We start from the raw sequence: 20,894 nt of genomic DNA on the forward strand, positions 1-20,894 counted from the left end.
CTTCAGTACCTTTATTGATAAAGCTCTGGGGTTTGACACAATGACCAGTGATTTAGGCTTGATGTTTTATACATACACAGTGACAAACTAATAGTGGTACATGACAACAATTCTCCTTTTTGCTCAACTTTCTCTGTCTTCATAAAAGTGTAGACTCAAAAGAAGTCAGTTACTTCCATTTTTTTTTTAAAGATACATAATTAAAACACTGTTGCATAACAATAATGACAAACACCTTTAACATACAAGGTTTGTTAGATTAGGATAACTGAAATTATTTTTAAATAAAACAGGGTACAACATTTTTAACAAAAAAGAAAAAGGAAATTGATGGTGTAAAGACTCCCTGCTTTTATCACCTTGAATCCAGATTTAACATTTTTTTTGCTTGTGGTCTTTCCCTGCAAGGGACAAAAATTTACAGAAGTAGAAATAAAAAATAAATACATACAGTCATGGAAAAAAATATTAGACCACCCTTGTTTTCTTCAATTTCTTGTTAATTTTAATGCCTGGTACAACTAAAGGTACATGTTATATTTGTTTGGACAAATATGATAACAACAAAAATAGTTCATAAGAGTTTAATTCAAGAGCTGATATCTAGACATTTTCCATGGTTTTCTTGATAATAACCAAAGTCATGATCCAGAAAACCATGGAAAATGGCTAGATATCAGCTCCTAAATTAAACTCTTATAAGCTATTTTTGTTGTTATCATTATATATATATATAACATGTCCATGTGTTTTATTAATTAATAAATGTATTTATTTATTTCTACATTTTTTATTTATTCCTTCAAGTTTATTCATTTCTACATTTACTCACTTTTTATGTATTTATTTCTACTTATGTCACTTTTGCATAAGTAGAAATAAATAAATGAATGAATAAATAAATAAATACAAAAGTGAATGAATGTAGATATAAATTCAAAAAGATAAATTTATATGTAATTTTTTTTAACGTGTAATACATTATTTATTTTTGCTTTTCTGTATTTATTTATTTTTTTAATTATTTTTATATTTCCATGTGTATTTATTTATGTATTTGTAAATGTATTTATTCCTACATTATTAATTTATTTTAAATGTATTCACTTTTTTATGTATTTATTTATTTATACTTATGTCATTTTTTGTCCCTGTTGCTCGGGGTAGTGAGAAATTGTTTAAGTCAACCTTGAAGGCTGTAACCATCAACACGACAAAAACAGTGAGATGAATTCAAATTGATTTGACTTTTTCAGGTGCACTTTGTCACTTTTTTTTTAATTATTATTATTTTTATATCAAACAGCAATACATTGCACAGTTACAAAGAAGAAGAAATGAGTTACAGAAAAATAAATAATGCAAAATATAAACAGAAGTAATTAATATTTAAAAAAAATAGAAAAGTAATTAAATGGAAAAGAATGAAGCAAAAACAAACAAATGAATAATAAAATAAATAGACGCAAGATTACATGTTAAAGACATTAAACGTACATCTTCACAGCTATTTTGTTTTGTAGACAGGAGAGAGTTGAGGTATACTGTTCAAACTCTGACTTCAACAAAGACATTTGTTTTTTTACTTGATATTTGGCAAAAAGAAAAAATGATTTTATAAGAAAATATGCATCATCATCATCCTTGTTTTAGTGATCAAAACAGCCAAATATGACATCTTTATAATGCCACTTCAACGGTAGCTGATAGTTGCCCTTTCTCCTCTTTGAAGCTGGTCGCAGCCTTCGATTGGATCATATCCGCTCTTCGTTGTGATTGGCTGATCAACCAGGAAGTGCGTTTCCTTTGAATGTTTCTGGCGATGTTATTGGTTCGTTGCAAGACTTTTAAATTCCAAACGGTTGTGTCTCAGAGCAGGAGGGTTTTTCAAACGTTCACTAGTCTTCATCAGTAGCCTGCAGTTCAGTTCGCTGACCAAAGACGTTAAAACTCCGGCCAACTGCAACTCGTTGTTAAGGTGGGTGTTGGACGTAGGATGATAATATGGTAGCTTACATATTGTTCTGTCGTCTGCTCATAAAGTTTCTGATTCTCTCCGATTAAGTAAAGTAAGTAACGGTGTCTGGTGTTACTCTGCTGTCACTGCTCGTCTAACTTAAGATTGGTGTCGATACTGGTAAGATACTGGCTTTTGGGAAAAAGTTAAGCCGTTTAACGTTAATAGGGCACCATTAGCATTTTCAACAAAGCAGCTAACGTAATAATGTCCAACCTTGCTGAAAGTTATGAGTCATTGGCTGTCCACGTTGAGTGTTTTGCCCTCTGGTTGGTGTTAACGTCGGGTATCAGCTGCTGGGAGGAACGGATTGATGAACACGTTGGTCGCGTGGTATCAATAAAACAAAGATGTTATTCACCAACTGTGTGTGCCATCAAACTCTGTTAACTGTTAATTAATATTCTGGAATTCAAGCTCTTATTAGCCTCAAGTACCAGCCAATTCAAAAGTGCCATGTATACAAACATTTGGCTAATGGCGCACCATAAAATCTCACTAATATTTAGGAGAGAAAAATAACTTTATAGCTGAAAATGGTGTCCTTGCGACTCAGATTCGAAACCCATCAATCATCATAATAACAATGTGCTATACAATTTAACACCACGGACTATATTATGGTCATTATCATGTGCAATATATCTGTATTTGTTACATCCTGCCATGTCATCTGTACTCTACCCACTTTACTCCTGACACCTTATTCTTTAATTTTATATTGTCATATCTATATTTTATATTGATACCTATTTTGTTTATTGTTTTTCATGTATTATCCTATATTTTGGTTGTTTTTTTTAACTTGGAGCATTCTGGAACAAGAATTTCCTTCGGGACTAATAAAGTTCTATCTTATCTAATCTTATCATCAAAGTTCCTCATAGAACATTAAAACTGAATTTGGAAATCACTTTAGTCATTCCAGATTCAAGTGCTCACTAAAGTAAGATCATTTTACTAATAATGCTTTAGTAGACCTTCACAACAGACATTTTGGCAAGTCATAGCATGAAAAGCATTGGTCATTATTAACATCAACAATGGTTGCATACAATTCAGTTTAGTCACTTTTCAGGGCCCTTGCAACATGCATGCTGGCTCTCTGCCCCTTTTCCACAGCAGGAACAAGTTCCTCGGGGCATGGGTTCCTTTTGAGCAGTTTGACCAGAGGAACCAGGGTCTAAATTGAGTTCTGAGGACACTTAACCCCCCCAAAAAAGGCTTTACTAGGAATCTTAAATGGAACTAGTTACGCTTAAACACTTTTTAGCCACCGTCAACACTTCTGTGCTACTGGTTATTTTGACTTCAATGATATTGAATTTTTATTTTAATTAGATGGTGTTGTATTTTCATTTCATCCACTGAACTGGACTTTTTACAACTGAAAATTAACTTTAGTGCTATCTGGTGGACAAACTATGTAATGGCAGCCTTTTTTCTACCTCAGTTTTGGCATTGCTGTTACATTTTCATGTTGGCAAACATGTTCATGAGTCTGATACCAACATATCAGCAATATGCTTTTTGACAGACAGATCAGCTTGGTAAACATAATCATCCCCCGTGTAGCTAGAACAGATCTTTTAAAAAACAAAAACAATGGTTCTCTTTACTACTTCTTTTAAGAAAAGGTGTATTATGGCAATAAAAAAATTGTAGGTGCATGCCAACCATGATAACCAATATAATTAATTTTACAGTGGCATTCGTCTTGATTCTGCTGTTTACACACCTCAGTAAACTCCACTACCTTATCTAGTGTCTTATCAACTGAGTGCAGCTTGCAGGATGACGCCACCCTTCAGAGTGTCAGCAGTCCCATAACTTGCAGTCTGGTTCTTTGTGTTTACAGGATGAGTTCTGTTGCTGTGAATGATGAGAATTGTGGGGTCTGCCCTGGAGGAAAGCAGAACGGCTCAATTAATGACATTTTTGCTCTGGACCAGCCAACTGGGAGACCATCCATCCTGCGTCAGACAGAAAACCTGCCTAGCAAGACTATGCCAAAGGGGGTGAAGGTACAGAACAAAGCTGCTTTTTTTTTGACGTTCTGTCCTCATCTTGATGCCTTTTACACATTGCAATGACACCAGGCTGAAATATACACCAAGTCCTTTATACAGCTGTTAGATCTGGTTAAGATAATTTTGTTGTCTATAATTCGGTATCCGGCTACTTAGGATACTGATCAAATGACTTGTGTTCAGGTTTGTTTTCAGACTCCAAGAAGAGATCCTGTGACTAAAAGAATCGTGTCTCCAACTAAATCTGCTAAGATGGCAAGTTTGGATGAGTGTACAAAAGCAATGGAGTCCTTGCGTTTGGATAAACTAAAGTAAGTAACATTTCTCACTGAAGCATACAAGCAATTTAATAAGCCATTTAAGGAACTTGTTTTAAGAGTTGTTGTTGCTGTTTTGTTTGTATAGTACTCCATCACAAAATGCCCCTGAGCAGCCTAATGAGCCCAAACAAGGTAATTCATCCAACATCAAAGTTATTTTCCTTAATTTTCTCTAATTGTGGAAAGATTGATGATAGCCTTCTTACATTTTCCACAGAAGTTTCATCTTACCCTGATGATGAGATGCCCATACAAAGCAAAGGAGGCTACCAGCTGGATTTTGACAACCTTGAGGCCATGGATCCATTTCAGTGCTCCAATAAGATGGTCCTCTCTCCTGCGAGGCCCGCTGTCCAAAACCCTCCGACAGAATCTCAAATCGAACCAGAGAATATCTTGGTGGAGCCCACCAAGGCAGAATCTGCACTGGACGAGACACTTCCATTCACCCCGTCTGTGGAAAACTCACTGGCTGACCTCTCTGCCAACATCAGCTCCACAGAGAGCAGTGTTGTCACAGTGACGAAGGTCCAAGAAGGAGACGAACAAGATTCATGCATTGCCACACCTGATACAAAACAGCCTGCTGAAGCATCTCATAAGATCGATCAAGACAAAGTGTCCGGCAGTTTTGTTGAAGATGCTCCACTGCCAGTCAAAGGTTCTTACAACTTTGATTTTGACAACCTTGATGCAGTCAATCCTTTCCAAACTGGCAGCTCTAAAATTCAGAATTCCCCCGTCCTTGGGAGAAAGGTGCCAGACATCACCCCACCTCTCGAGGAGACGCAGATAAAAGAAGATAATCCCGCAAATGTTGTTGACATACCTGAGGAAGTTCAAGAGGTGCCAGTTCAGCTTGATCAAGACAAAGTGTCAAGCAGCTTTGTGGAAGATGCTCCACTGCCAGCGAAAGGTTCTTACAACTTTGATTTTGACAACCTTGATGCAGTCAATCCTTTCCAAACCGGCGGCTCTAAAATTCAGAATTCCCCGGTCCTTGGGAGAAAGGTGCCAGACATCACCCCACCTCTCGAGGAGACGCAGATAAAAGAAGATAACCCCTCAAATGTTGTTGACATACCTCAGGTGGTTCAAGAGGTGCCAGTTCAGCCTGAGATGAAACCAATAGCTACAGTGGCCCCAATCTCAGCTAATGCTGCTGAATCTACGTCCCAGCCAGCTGATGCGCCATGCAAGGAAGGACCAGTCAAACTCGAGTTCAATTTCGATGATGGCAGTGAGGTCAAACGCAAACCTCCACCCAAGAAATTTGGCAAAAGGCCACCTGGTCTAAAACCTAAAGAGGGGAAGCCACCAGGTCAAACTGCCAAACCGCCAAAAGAAACTCCAGTGCAGCCTGATGCCAGTGACGCTGCAGAGGTTCTGCTTCCCAAAGGGTCTTACTCTCTTGACCTTGACAAGTTGGATGATCCAAACTTCAATCCCTTCGGCACAGCAGCAAGCATGAGCAACTCTCCGAAATGTAGCAAGAAATCGGCCCCTGTGCTTGCAGAAACATCGATTCCAGAGCAACCAGACAAGCCTGTGGAGAAGGAAGCCGTATCATCTGCATGGTACGTTTACTTTTTTAACTGAGTGTGAAATGCATGACACAATTCACTTGCAACACTTAATCTCACTCTAACTTTGTGTGCTTTCTCCCTCTGTAGCTCTGGAGAGAGTATCCCAGCTGCAGAAGCCAACCCTGGAGCAGAAAGACAAGTAATGCAGATTGATATAATTCTAATACATTTGTTCATTTCACCCCCTTTTAGTTGAATGTTTTTCACAAAAATAATCTGTTATTGTTGAATGACAGAATGCTGAAGACAAGGCTCCTTCTGACCGTGACATGGGGTTACAGCTTGAAGCTGAACGCCCTGTGGAGAGTCTTCCTGAGTTGTGTCAACCTGATCAGAAGTCACAGGTTGCCAAGTCAGAATTCAACGACGAGTTTGTTCCTGGAACTGTGTGTAAGTAAACGTTTGAGGCAACTCTATTTTTTGTGTCTGCAAATTTCCAGTTTTAGAAATGGTCCAAAAAATGTTCTCTGTATTTGTGGAAAGCTGTTTTTTAAGTTAACCTATGATCTTTAATTGCAGTCATGGCCAATGACTTTGACGGGCAAATCGATTACCTTGAACAGTTTGGCTCCAGCAGCGTAAGTACTTAATTCACTTATGTTAAATGACCCACTTCTTTGATTGTCAGTGCATGACCTAAATGTTTTTTTTTTGTCAACAGTTCAAAGAATCTGCATTGAGGAAGCAATCCTTGTACCTCAAGTTTGACCCCCTCCTGAGAGACAGCCCCAAGAAGTCTGCAGGCCCGGTACCTCAGACCCACGATGTCCCTCGCCCCGCTGCCTTTGCTTCACGGTATGACGTACTTCTGTTTCCACTCACTCTGATTGCAGCCGTCACTGGACATTAGAAGTGAATTTGTTCCGTTCACACATCCTGTTTAACAAAATGAGATTTGTCTCAAGTGTAACCACTCTGACCACTTCACAAATTAGCTTTTTTCCCCCTCTCCAACTCTCCAGGCTTGAAACTCTACAGACTGCAGAAACATATGCAAGTGGAGCACAAAAGGATGATTTTAAACTGTTTGATGATGCTACAGCACCAGTAAGTCACTCTGCAAATGCGTACATTGATTTTCCCTTCGACCCTTTAGTAAAAATAGGTAGGAAATGTACAAACTTCATTCAATGCTTCACCTAACTTGATTTCTTTACACTGGAACTGTCATTTAGGCAATCCTCGCAACCCTCGTCCCTCCTTTCCCTCAGCCAGCAAACACAGAGGACGCCATTATTGAAGTGCTGAAGTACAGTCAGAAAGACATGGATGACGCCATCGCCAGGGTCCAGGCACAAGTATGTCTATGCTCTGTTTTGTGAATTTAAAAATAACAGCTGAAGAAGCAGAAGAGGTTTTCCATTTGAAGTCACTTTGTTTGGGTCTATACAAGGTTCTGTATTCACAAAAAACCCACACTAGAACTTGTTAATAGTGTGGTTTTTCAAACAATCCCTGAAGCAGTTTAGAGTAATCTGACTAAACCACAGCTCATTCTGGATTAAACACAAGCATCTAATATCAAAGAAATGTGTTGAACAGGCAACTGTCAATGATTAGGCCTATAAGGTTGTCAGTGTCAACTCAATCTTTTATTTTTCAGTCTTCCATCATTTACGGAGATATATATTACATAAAAAGTGAGGTAGCCCTTTTTTAAACACAAACAAACATGGGGACTAAATGTGGCACAGTATTCAGTTCAGTAGCAATTCTGATCATCAGAAATGTCCCTGATGGTCTTTAGTTTGGTCTGATATTCAACAAAATTTGGGATGAATCAAGCTCATGAATATATTTTGGTTGATATATTATTGTTTTTCCATTTGACATTGTAAAATGCAACACTTTAAAATAAAAAGACAGCTTTTTACTTTTATTTCTTTAAGTAAGCTTTTTATAGCACCGAATAGGCCCATACTATTGATGAATAACAAGGTGTGTATTTTGTGAAATAGGCAAAGGAACAAGAGGACCAATGGAGTGCAAAGTATAAAAAGATACTCGACGATGGTCAAGAGATGAGGTAACCTTTAATTTGTTTAATTTAGATTTTGTTTTTGATTGAATGTTTCAAGATATTCAAGAGCTGTTTTTTTTTTTTTTTTTTTTGCCTATACAGGAAAATAATTGCAGAATTTGAGCTTGTGATTGCAAAAATGATGGGTAAGTGGTTATAAATTATGTCACAGTCTAAGGGATTTTAAAAATCTATTTAATGGTGTATTGACAAAAGAGCTCCCCAACTTTCTTGCATTCAGCTGACCAGGAGAAGGAGAGGGAGGTGGCCCAGGAGAAGCTCAAGGAAGCCCTGCTGGAGAAGGACCAGGTGTCCAGTGACCTGAACACCATGGAGAGATCTTTCTCCGACCTTTTCAAGAGACTGGAGAAGTACAAGGATGTCGTTGAGGGCTACAAAAAGGTCAGAAAACATGAACACTTGAGCCCTGTTATCAACAGCAAATACACAATACACTGGCTGTGGCATTTGTTGGGTAAATGATTTTTTTCTGTGCCCTTTCCTTCAGAATGAAGTCGCTCTGAAAGCTTGTGCTCAGGATTATCTGGAGAGGATCAAAAAGGAGGAGCAGCGCTACCAGACCCTCAAAGCCCACGCTGAGGAGAAAATTTCCCAGTAAGTAACTGGACTCCACTGAGTTATTGATGTAAAATTGCAAGATTAGCAGTGTCTGACTTGTATTCTTCATCTTCAGTGCAAATGATATGATTGCTGACGTGCGGTCAAAGAACAAGGCTGAGCTGTCAGCACTTCAAGCCCAGCTGCGGCGGGAGCAGCTGAAGGTGCAGTCACTGGACAAGAGCCTGGACCAGAAGGTGAGTCAACATGGAAACTGGATGGCATGTATTTGCAGAAGTCTTGAAAATGAGCTACAAAATATTATGGTAATATTTTTCTAATTTCCTTTTCCTTCTTTTCTTGTACAGGTGAAGGAGTGTGAAGAGCTCACCAAACTCTGTGATGAACTTATCACCAATGTGGGGAAGGGTTGAGCTCATTTGTAAATACTGTAAATTTTAATGTCTTTTCTTCATTATAGTTCCTGTCCAGATCATTTTCTTTTCCTAGTTTGTCTTTGTAAATGTTCTTCTTATACTGTAAAAAGGGTTAATAAAGATGATTTACAAGTTTACGTGAGTGTGACATTGTCCTCTTACTAAGGTGAAATTGGGTTTAAAAATAGACAGGAATAAAACTTGAAAGTTTGTATGGAAGTGCAATTGAATTAGAGATTTCTGTATGAATAGGAGGGGGAAATAATTGAGAAATTGGAATTTTACAATACATATCTTTAAAGGCCATATGTTACAAGACATGAAGGGAGAATAGGGCAAAATATTTTTAACATCACAAAACTTTTGCAGTTGATTATTTGCATTAAGACTATAAAAAAAAAAATAAAAAAAAATCTGATTATGCTTAAATTTGCAATTGAGGCATTACCTAATGGTAACTTCTGGTTAATTTAGGAGAAATTTAAAGACTAAGTAAAATAAACACCTTAATGTGTATTTTGGAGGTTTTGAGGTTGTTTTTTACCACTAGTCTAAGAAAACATGTTAAGAAAGCAAAATAGCATAAAATCTCTATGCATGTAATGTCTCATCTTAAGTGTTGCATGATTTCATACCACTAGGGGGCAGGCTTTGCCTTCATAATATTTTGAATCTTGTCATTTGTGTTTTGGATCTGAATCATTATTTATGGATATGGAGGTAACATGGCTGTTTAAAGCCCTTTCTTCTGTGTAGAATTTCTACTTTAAACACACAAAGCTATTCAGTGCTCTCACCGCTCATCTGTCTGGAGCCAAAGCTCATCCTCGTCCTGCAATGCTTGCAACAAAACAAGAGCTCACCTGGTACAATGCTCCCCTTCTTTCCTGAGCAATCACAGGGTCCTGTCACATCACTCCCAGAGGCAGGACAATGCACTTCCTAAATGGTGAAAGGAAATCCTACCTAGATTGGAGTTGAATGAGGTGGTAGTGCGGACCGGGGGGGAGGCGGAGAGGGTCGAGTCACTTAAATGGGAAAAGATGCTGGTCACTCGGTGTAGTCTTGCAGGGGCCATCACTCATCTAAAAAGGCCTGTGTGAGGCTGCTCTTGTGTCTGTATCTATTCAGTCATTCATCCGAGCAACTTCTGTCCCTCTGCTGGCTGCCCTCTGTGTCACCCTCCGCAGACACTTCAGCTCGCTCAAAGGAGGAAAGCTGACCTGTCTGTACCCAGCAGGCCCTTAGGTTTTACAGGGTTCCTACAGGGGCTGGAAATCCCTCAACGATTAATGTGGCCTTTAATGAGGCTTGAAAAGTGCATGAATTTTGAATAAAATGCTAAAATTGCTTAAAATTTAGGTTACATAGGATTCCAGGTCTGCTCACAAACAGGTGACACATTTTCAAACATGAAACTTTGTTGTGTTTCAATTTGTCACCCTTCTGTCAAGAAGTTTTGTTTTTTTGGTTTAGCGTGATCAAGAAGTGAAATGTTTAGGGTTGTCAGGGCTGGACTGGGACAAAACAAATCAGTCCTGGCATATTTACCCTGACCAGCCTACCACAACTGATGACACACAGGCTATCTTAGTGCTCTCCTAACCATGTAGACATACTAACCACATCACACCATATCCACTACATGTAGGCTACCTAAAACAGCCAGAGTATCAATCAAAACACAGGAAGTCAGAATGGATAACTTTCACTCTTAAATGTATAAATATATATATTACAATAGCATGCAACACAACACACATTAACAGTACAGTGGGAACACCATTGCTCACTGTAAAGTATATTCAACTAATGCTCAGGAAACAAATGTTAACATAACCAACAACAAACCTTTAGGTGGGCAAATTACTCTGCAGGGACAGAAATGGCCTACTAGCACATTTAACACTGTCACACTAATCATAACCTTCATGTCCAACTGCTGGTCTGTTTATCACCTCCTCATCTATCAACATCTGATCACGGTGGCACAGGTAACAGCACATCAGCTTCTCAACAACAACAACAGGACTGACCAACATGCAATTAGGGCATGTTATTGTGCCAGTCTAAAAACTTCAATCAATGACGTAGTCAGGGTGTCCAGTACTGTTAAACTCCATTAAAACTTAGTGTCATCAGTGAGCACATAGTGCAGGCAGCACCATAGATATCTATGGGTAGCAGAACCTTTCCTCTCTTAATGTGCTTTTGTCTCCTGGCTACGCGCGCACCCAGTATTGTTAGTAAACAAAACACCCGTCTATACACTGTAATACACTGATGATGCAGCAAGCAAGAGAACCATTTATCGCTTCTTACAGCATGTTGCCAGGTGCTGCCTACTCTATCCACCTCTACCGCCTGACTCCTATGCGTTTCATTTTATTTTGTCTGTGCCGTGACAGATTGATTGATCGATTGACAGCCAATGGGCCCAAGGAGGAGGGGGGCTCGGCACTTGGCCCTCCCTCTAACTGTTGTTTTTTTTAACCACTGGCCAATGACTCTACCAAAAAGGACTTTCGGCCCAGCGCCATCTCTTTCAATGGTGCTGGTTCGGCCCAAAAGACTTGTCGGGCCATGACGTCAGTGGCTGATTGATTGATTGACAGCAACAGTTGCCAAAGACACCTTGGCCCTCTCCCCACTGTTTTATTGGACATTGGGCAATCAGTCAAACATAATATAAATTATAAAAAGTAAGGACTGTGTATAGATATCTAATTTACGACTGTCCTGGAAAACCTTGAACCCACTGAATATGCTTGAATCGGAGTCTGCTGTATGCTGTATGTATCCTGGTTTCTGAACAGAGAGCAGGCAGTTAAGTTCCCTAAGGCCAGATATATACTTGTTGTTTTTGTTTGTGGAGCTAAACCAAAGGCAAATCTCAATTTCATCCATTTATTTTGGCCATCTCAAACAGACATGCTTGCGTTTCGGCCTCCATGAGGGCTCTGATGAAACATGTGACCTTTTCGGCTTTGGTTGTTCAACATTGATACTTGCTTTTAACTACGTGCTAGTGTGCACATGATGGCTGCCTCGCTTGTCCTGTGTGTCTGTTTGGAGTGTTGGTTGAGCATTTCGCCAGAAATTAACACTCTGTTTCCGCAAGATGCAATACACACATGAACCGTAGGGACAGTGTAGGAGCCATTTGCTTGATTTGATGGCCTACAAATCATCTACAATGGCTCAGCTGTCACTTCTTCTGCCATGATCTCAGAATTAATTCATATAGCAGAGATAGTTTAGAAGTGATTATCTATTATCTCTGAATATAGTAACTATCTGGAGTATTGCACCTTTGCTTTTAACATCCTGTAAATCCAACATTTATACGATCCAACTTCTCTGCTGAAAACCTCCACTAACATGCCTTGTACACAGACAAGTATGTGAACGATGGCATTCACAACGCAGGCTGTTTTGTACACCTCTGGCCTTATGGAAGCATTGTTATACCTTCATTAACGACTGCAGAAGAACATTCATAAATTGAAAAAATACATTCATCTTTTTGAGGAGGCATGTGATTAATTTGTTTTAGGTCATTTAATCAAACTACCAAACCATCAAATTTTAGATGATTTAGTTTTTGAGCTTTGAACAGAATACATCATACAAGATTGTCAAATATAACCAATTACATACAGAAATACCTAAATATTGGCATGAACTAAATGTGATTAAACTGGGTGACAAAGTACTGAAAATGTACTATACACAACAACAACAGTATACTTTAATAACATTACATAGATATGTAAAACGCCTTACTCTGAAAAATAAACCTTTGATACATTTTTTAGCAAAATAAATTAAATATTCATGACTCAATTTTGATTATAAATGACTACAGCTTCATACACTGTGGTTGGATAAGGTGGCGTCCTCTGCTGGTTTATCTCAACATGCTACTGACGGATGATGGAAACCTACTTTAAAAAATGTTGAAATAATGGCGAGCAATACAGCTAACAATTCATTCTGCAATTCAATTCATTCATGCCTTGCAGTCTCAGGCAAGGTTTGCACGCCATAAAAGCCTATAAAAACAGTCTAGTTTCTATCACTTTCACCAGAGAACAAAAGTGAGGGATGGAGAAGGGTTGTATACAGGATAGTGGTCAGCATTCCAAACATTATGCATCTTTAACAAACAAAAGGACTACCTGAGTAGGGCACAAAACCAGCCCTTTTGTAAATCTTGAGTACCATTTTCTTCTTCATTCCCAGGCAGAACATACTGCGCTCCAACAGCTGAATAAGTGAAAGGTAAAACCTGGCCTCCATTTTCAGTTGCTCCTCAAGTAGGAAAATGCAAAATTCATCTGCTGAGGAAGACCTTTCAGCTGGCCTGAATAGCTGCAATTAAACTCACACGCAAAAATGTCCTTTTTGTATTAAGTGCACAACAAGGATTAAAAAGGTATTTTTTTAGTGGTGTGAGAATCTGACAGGTAAAAAAATAAGCACCAAATATGGAAGATTGGATGTAAAAACACAAGGTGTGTATCACTGGCCGCTGTTCTTTTTCCCTACATGCAGTCTCCCAACAATCTCCAGCTATGAGAAGAGTCTTAATGCCAGCTGAATGTCCACAGCTCATTGTCCCTCTGAGATACTGGAAGAGTCAGTGGGGGATGTTTGGCACTAAGGCTAACACTGAAAATGAATGTGTTGATGCTGATGTACTTTCCCGTCCACGTGGGAGTGAGTGTGTGTGTGAATGTCAGTGTAGATTTTGGGGTAGATTTTAGGGGGCATTGTTGGTCCTCCCTGGGCCAGAAGGAGCTGCTGCTGTGCCAGGTACTCCTCATAGTTCATGGAGCTCATGCAGTCTTTCTCCGGGCTGGACGAGCTGGAGGACGGAGCCACGCAGCCCCGCTCCCGCTCTCGATACGGCAGCCGGTGGGAGCTCTGTAGCACCTGTGTAGCTGGGGCGCTGGGAGGGGGACAGTGCTTTCTGCTCTGGCAGAACCACAGCAGCACCGTGCCAAAGATGAACACTATTCCAGCAGGGATGCCAATGATGACAGGCCAGGGGAGGGAGCTGGAGGCTGGCGAGAACATGGGCGTGATGGGAGGCTTTGTGTCTGTAAAAGAAGAGGGCCAAAATAAAATCAGAACAGGTTTAAAAAACTCCTAAATGTTGCCAAGAGTTTGTTTATAGCACAAGAGGAGTGCTTAAGACCTAAAACTAATAATAACATTCACGATCAATTAAATTCTTTTGAATTTAGTCAATAAAATGTCTGAACAGTTCAAGCCCCAAAGATGTTTAAATCTTTTATTAGATTCTGGCTTTGATCTCTTTCTCAAATACAACTATCACCACCTGTTGCACACATAGTTTATGTGATAACTGAGGAAGACAACTAAAAGCTCTACCCCAAGCTAATAAGTGGACCCTGAGTTTAATTGTTTTTGTCAAATCAAATCAATGTATATAAAAATCTATTTATCTATATAAAAACAGAGAAAAGCTACATATCCTTACAATGCTAAAGCAGAAACCAGTGAGTATTTGGCAATGACTTAAATAATTCATTGATAATTAAGATTATTGTTTTCTGTTGAGTAATTAAGCAATTAATCGACTAATCATTTCAGTTCTTACAGACACAGTTGGTAACTTTAGGTCTTTAGTTCTTGCCATATTTGCTGTAACTGTCACTATATCTTGACTGCAGTACCTGAGACAGATAATCAGTAAAAAAAAATCCTATTCCTCTGCCTCCTTCTAGTGGAAAACAGCCAGTCAGAGCTGAGAAGTCTCCAATAAGGTGGTCAATTATGTCAATGACTGCTCGTGAACTGCAGTCAAACTAGGCACTGCTGATAAAACATGAATCATGTGTCTGTTACTGCATTGCCTATCTCTCACTTAAATGGTTTCAGAAACACATTTTAGTACACCCTCTAGCTGTAAAATGAGAAAGTCTGCCCCGTCCAGTGGGTAGTGCTTGGTTTTGGCTCTACCGTTTATCAAATGGCGGCCGAGTCACAAACTTTCTCATTTTACTACTAAACACTCACTGAAATCTGTTTCTGAAAACATTTAAGGTGTGAAATTAGCAATGCAGAAACAGACCATTGATTACTATTAACCATTGATTAAATTATTTAATCATACGGCTCCTCTGAACTGGAAATGTTATCGGACCAAATTAATCATATTCTGATGAAATTCCACACAGGTTATGATGCTCAAAAACATATATATGCCGATTTACCTTCCCAGTTTCAGTCTATGGGAAAATGTCTTTTTAGGCCCAACGGCATAGCGTGACTGCCTATTGAGTTTGACAGAATTTAATTTATTCGGTGGAAAATAACAAAAAATATCAAAAAGTGACATAAAACAGGTGACAACAAAACATTTGCTCTTGTTAACACTGCTCTGTTGTCATCAGTCCTCATTGGTACTTTTTGCTGACATGTTTGTAGTCTCACTTTCATCTCGTTCCTCTGATGTTTGTGTTGTGTGCACTACTGCAGATTCCTAAAAATATACAACCAGATAACATATACAAACTGATAGCACAGATCCTCGTCCAAGCTGCTGATTTGTTGCTCTGTTGTGTGTTTGTAAGTGGCTCACAGTAAACAGACATTTTCCAGGCCTCACCTGGCAGCACAGTGAGGAAGGCGCTGCGGAAGCTGTAGCCCATGGTGTTGGCGCCTAAGCAGATGTACATGCCAGCGTCCTCCTCCTTGGCGCGGGTAATGAGGAGCTTGTTGAGGTAAGAGCCGTCGGGTCGTGACCACACCTCCCCCGTGGGCAGTACCACGAATTTGTGGTCTCCCACCTCGATCGTTGAGTTGTATCGACTTTCCTCGTTGGACTCCACGCGTTTGAGCCACTGAATGACCGGCTTGACGTCGCTCCTCACTTTGCACTGGAACGACGTGGTGCCTCCGTAGTCCACCGTCGTGTTGACGGGGTGAGTGCCAGTCAGAATAGGCTTCGAGTTTGTCCTTTCTGCATAGACACACAGAGGAAAACTGTCACACACACACACACGTACACACACATCTTTTGACATGACAGCCCTTCTGCAGACAGAAGAGGTCTTAGTTGTCCGTACCGTTATTAGCCTCAGGCTTAGAACTTATAATTGACAGAGAGGGAGGAATACCACATGTAACACAAGAAGTATGTGTGATTAGTTTCCTCTCTTTCTTTGCTCCTGGTTGTACAGCACACATTTCTCATGGGAAGGGGGGGCAGAGGGTCTGGCAGACAGCTGGGCTTTAATCAGCTCCAGATTGGGTGGAGGGTCTCTGGGTTGAACAGTCTCTCTCTCTCTCTCCCCCCTGTGCAAACACCAGGGCACAAGCCCTCCGTCTCAAGCCTGCTTCCTCAATGTGCTTCTCATATACATGATTACACAAGCACATTCATCCATGCAGCAAGGATATGAATAAGACCTGCTGATCGCAATCAGACATCAGGAGTAGGTAGATCAGAGAGAAGATTTTTTAGAGGTTACAGTTCTTCCTTGGGCAAAATCAGAACCACTATTACAGAGTTTTAATTTCCCGCAGCGATGTATAAAAGACCACAAAAATGATCCATACAAACAGCAGTAATCACTTAAATGAATCACCTCTGCCTCATCTGCTTGCGTTAATATTTCCAGGTGATCATGTTTGGTATGTGTGCAGCTCAGCCTCTCTGTGGGATACTCACGTATGACCTCAACTTTATATGTGGCATTGATTTCCCCAGCCCGATTGGAGACCCTGCAGGTGTATCTGCCGCTGTGCTCTGGCGTCAGGTTCTTCAGACTCAGAGTCCACTTCTTCTGGCGGCCCTCGCCGACCTCCCGCTCCGTCAGCGGCCTGTCGTCCTTCAGCCACACGATGTCCGGTCGAGGGTTTCCACTGGCTGTGCATTTGAGCCGCACCGAGCTGCCGACTGGACGAGCTATCACCCGTTTTCTCATCTTAGCGGGCTGGGTAAAGCGGGGACGTACTTTGTGGGACAGAAGAGGAAACATTTTACCTGATTTGTAGATACATGACAAAAAAATACACGCAAAATTTAAAAAAAAACCTAAGCAGCATGGTTTGCAAAAACGTTAAGCTGTGTTTAAGGATAGGATAAAACATGCAGAACCACTGGTATGGTGTGGTTTTATTTACTACTGCACAATTGAAAGCGTGCCAATAAAAGAGCTCTTACCAAGTTTTTCAGACAAGCCGTCAGTACCCAGGACAGACTCTGCTCCATCAGCCGCCCCGGGTCCAGTTTTATCAGATCCTGAGTCATCTGTAAACACAGCAGGACAGCAGTTAGTCAGCAGCTGAGTGGTGAAACGAAACAGCCAGGTGTTTGTTTGCAGTGAAGATAAAGGAAAACTTGCAGCACAGAATTATGCATAATGTATCATGCATTGACATTGATCTGAAGCATTAAACAGTCATTTATTATCAACCTCATGCTTCTTAAATCACCATAGATGCATTTTTTCCGTTTCTACGGTGTAATTAAAGGTGTACTATGCAGGATTTACCAACAAAACATTGTATAGACTCGTACAAAAAAAATTCCCTCTCACACATTACTTATAACCCAGTGGGACAAAGAAACCTGTGGGACAAAGGTTAATTTTTTTAATTTTTATTTTACTGTGTTCCTAGGTGTCACCGTTTGGGAGTGAAGCTATAAAAACAGCAGACAGCCAAAATAAAGAAATATAATGATGTCAAACAGCAAGCAGACAAAGCTTGTTCCAAAACAAGAGTGAATCTGGGCTTTGCTTTAACTTTCCTTGAGCCACTGAGGAAGGGTCACGTTTGAGTATTGTGTTTATAGACAGTTAGCCAATAGGGGGTAACTAATACTTACAGAGGTTGTAAGGCCTTCTTGATTTTAAGTGGTGATGTAAGATTACCTTTTTAAAAAATATACAGTTGGTCTTTATCTATTTAATTTATTTCTGTGAAGAAAAAACAAATGAAACTGTTATTTTAAAGTTTGGATTTATAGTTAATACATATACTTTAGAGGTCGATAAAAAATACAGCCAGAGAATTTTATTAAAAGTTCCTAAATCTAACAGGGACACTCATCTATACAGCAACATTTACAGGAAATAATCTGCTCAAAATGTATACAAATCTTTACAAACCTCATGTAGTTACTGCGTTCACCATTTGGGTTTATTGGACAGTTTATCAGTTGGTATATATGGTTATTATCAGTTTAATAAAAGATAGAAAAGGGGTCCCTTCGAGAAAAATGTTGGGAATCACAGCAGTATGTGACAGTTCCCGTATGTCTTTAAGGGCAGTGTACAGCTACTCCTAAAGCCTATGTTAACTTTACATTGAAATCATGGTCTTAATTGTTAACAGTGTCACCGTCACAGCTCTTACGGCAGCCCTCCAACACCAAACAGGCCCGGCAAAGTGTTCTTGGCTCTATATGAAATTTAGCATTTATAGATAGGCTCCGCTGAGCGGGGTGCATGATCGGGTCATACTCTGCAACATTTGGAAGTAATATGATCAGTTTTCATAAGCCCAGTTCCAGGAGACAGCGGTGGAGTTTATGTCATTGGCTGACATCATGCAGCAGAGCTAAGACAGGGCTTAGAGAGAATATAATGACTGAAACCTAATCGACAGTTTGTGATGCGTATCGACTTTTCGAGTTAAGCATTGATGAATTTACAGAGCAGATCGGGTTCCTCGCACATATCTGCCACTATGTGCAGGAAGAGACAATAAGCAGATGATTATTGAAGAAAGGCTGCTGTTAAATGATTTTATATGATAGTACTGAGCTGTCATTTCACATTAAATACAGTAGTTGGAGTCATTCTTAGTATTTCTAACAAACTTCACCAACTATGAAGTGAAGAGAAAGGTGTGTTCTGACAATGCAAAATGGAAAAACTATCAGCCAGTTCTGTACCTTTTTCACCTTCTTCTTGATTTTGAGTTCAGTGCAGTCTCAAGTTGGATTTTTCTAGATGTAGTTTGGCACACTTGATTCCCTCTCAGGGTTTGATTGGGTCAGGTAAAGAGGCCAGATGTGACTTCTAACCCCCTCGTTCTGCCTCCCTCCGAGTCCCCCCCAAAACCCTCAAAGCTCTCTAGGGTTCTCTGGGTACAAACCCTCCTTTGTTTGTCCCCTGCAGCACCAAGCCCAGCCATGATGTCATGGCTATTTGAAGGGGTTTAACTGGCCAACTATAATAACCCATTCCTTTAAAAAACAGCCTCCACTGGAAGAAATATTTCTCTGTTGCTCACTTGGGCTCTCTGCATTCCTGCCGGTTCCTGAACCTCCCAATCCAAACAGAACACGGTCCCACACTGCCGGGGTTTTCTTTTTGACTTTTTTTTTTCCTGAATCTATTTCCTCTCTACTTTTAGGCGATTCTCAGGAACAATGGCACCCTTTATATGTCTGTGCTGTTAAAGCTATCCCTTGCCACTATTGTCTTTACAGAATATTGGCTCACTAGACTGCAGACAGGGGCGAGGTACGACATCTTATGGCTGCCGTATGATTGTTATTTTTGGAAAAATTGAGAAATAAAACAATCAAAGAGGAGTGACTGCGAGGCCTCTAAATATGTGAAAGGCCTGCACTTGTGTACTGGAAAGTCAGTAAAAGCTGCAACTTATTATGGAATCAGTGATCAAAAAATACCTTATACTGTATGAAATCAAAGGTTCGTTATGCAAACGGAAATTCAATCAGAAGAGTCATGATTCAAGTGCATACTCATGCAAGTATCAAATTGTTTAAAATGCAATCAGCCTCCTTCCATACAACTTAAATCCATTCATGGTCTCGCTACAGTGTTTAGGGTCTGACGCCATCCCCTCCCACTTCATTCACAAATCCAGCTACAGGAAACAGGTCACTACACACTCTCTCTGCTGGCCTCCTGTGCCAGCTGAATCACAGGAAAAGGCCCAATGATTTGAGGTCACAACGAGCTCCAGATGTTGTTGGGGACATTGTAATGTCCAGGGAAAGTTATGCGCAGTGGCCTTGCATCACACTCTGGAAATCTCCAAACAGCTACCACATGTGATCAGTCACACACAGGGCAGTTTATCCAACAGTTGGCCTGACAACGTCTCCAGAGAGGAGCGAAATGAAAAATGTGCCGCGAGAGCCAAAATCTCCATGTAGAAATAATGAGCGCCGCCAGCCCTGTATTAGGCCTGTAATATATTATCTGTGCAGACATAAACATTAAAATCCAATCCCATAAATGTTAATATGACAATCCCATGTTAATGCTAATATGCAGCCTGCTGCACACTGAGCAGCTGAGGGCTGAGATGGTTGCTGCATGCATCGCTCTGTCCTGGTGGGGGTGCTGGGAGGTGATGGGGGCCAGTTGTCAAGAGACCACCCCAAACAGGGCCCAAACAGCCAGCTGGAGGGATTGAGGAGGCGCCATGTTGCACTGACTGACCAGATTCTTCAGATAGCTCAGGGGAGGACAGGCTGTCCGCTGGCAGATGGGAGGAGGGATATCTCTCCAGCCGAAGTGGAACCCCCTCCTCCTCCTTACATCACCCCTCTCACTTCCAATCTCACTCTCTGTGTCTTCGCTGTCTCTTTATCTTACTGTCTTTCTTCTGCTGGGCTTCTCTGCTGGGTCCCCGGCGATGTTTAAGAAGTTATGCTCTCCACATTGGGCCTTGAACTTGAACAGCTGCCAGGATTTCTTCGACCCCTCTCCCCTGACCGGCACTACAACTGACTGCCTCTCTTACTTTTTCACTCCAGTAAAAATAATAAACTCACATGATGGATACTGTATGTGGAGCTATTCAGGGAGTTACCCCTCATTTACAGTGTTTCAAATAAATAATCTCTATCCTCTGATCTTTTTGAGCAACATAATAGGCCTCCCAGCAGGTCAGCGCAGTTAAC

General features: G+C 40.4%; 2 protein-coding genes across 3 annotated transcripts in view; one reads left to right on the plus strand and one right to left on the minus strand.

The window, feature by feature from the left end:
• The first annotated feature begins 1,827 nt into the window (after window positions 1–1,827).
• tacc3 (transforming, acidic coiled-coil containing protein 3) lies at window positions 1,828–9,099 on the plus strand. 2 transcript variants are annotated; one of them, XM_059354088.1, is made up of 17 exons: window positions 1,828–1,978; window positions 3,876–4,041; window positions 4,231–4,358; window positions 4,453–4,499; window positions 4,585–5,944; window positions 6,041–6,092; window positions 6,190–6,343; window positions 6,473–6,531; window positions 6,615–6,748; window positions 6,916–7,000; window positions 7,129–7,251; window positions 7,912–7,979; window positions 8,076–8,119; window positions 8,215–8,375; window positions 8,482–8,588; window positions 8,668–8,788; window positions 8,900–9,099. In XM_059354088.1, exons 2-17 carry the CDS (start codon window positions 3,877–3,879, stop codon window positions 8,963–8,965), a joined length of 2,874 nt encoding a protein of 957 aa, XP_059210071.1. In that variant the 5' UTR covers window positions 1,828–1,978; window position 3,876; the 3' UTR covers window positions 8,966–9,099. The 2 variants fall into 2 exon arrangements, with proteins under 2 accessions (XP_059210071.1, XP_059210072.1); XM_059354089.1 differs by lacking the exon at window positions 1,828–1,978 and adding an exon at window positions 2,051–2,069.
• Window positions 9,100–12,513: 3,414 nt separating this feature from the next.
• LOC131987713 (fibroblast growth factor receptor-like 1) overlaps window positions 12,514–20,894 on the minus strand; it is a 34,482-nt gene continuing 26,101 nt past the window's right edge. The window contains exons 4-7 of the mRNA XM_059352561.1: window positions 17,169–17,255; window positions 16,674–16,958; window positions 15,609–15,962; window positions 12,514–14,073 (exon numbers count right to left, since the gene is read on the minus strand). Of these exons, the coding sequence (XP_059208544.1) occupies window positions 13,637–14,073; window positions 15,609–15,962; window positions 16,674–16,958; window positions 17,169–17,255 (1,163 nt within the window). The 3' untranslated portion in view covers window positions 12,514–13,636. The remainder of the gene's footprint in view (window positions 14,074–15,608; window positions 15,963–16,673; window positions 16,959–17,168; window positions 17,256–20,894) is intronic.

This window comes from Centropristis striata, chromosome 16 (genome assembly GCF_030273125.1).
Source record: "Centropristis striata isolate RG_2023a ecotype Rhode Island chromosome 16, C.striata_1.0, whole genome shotgun sequence".
Classification (NCBI taxonomy): Eukaryota; Metazoa; Chordata; class Actinopteri; order Perciformes; family Serranidae; genus Centropristis; species Centropristis striata.

Coding starts and splice junctions, on each gene's coding strand:
- tacc3 (XM_059354088.1), top strand. CDS start 3,877: ATGAGTTCTGTTGCTGTGAATGATGAGAATTGTGGGGTCTGCCCTGGA. Junction 8,120..8,214: donor TGTGATTGCAAAAATGATGG/GTAAGTGGTTAT, acceptor TCTTGCATTCAG/CTGACCAGGAGAAGGAGAGG. Junction 8,376..8,481: donor TCGTTGAGGGCTACAAAAAG/GTCAGAAAACAT, acceptor CCTTTCCTTCAG/AATGAAGTCGCTCTGAAAGC.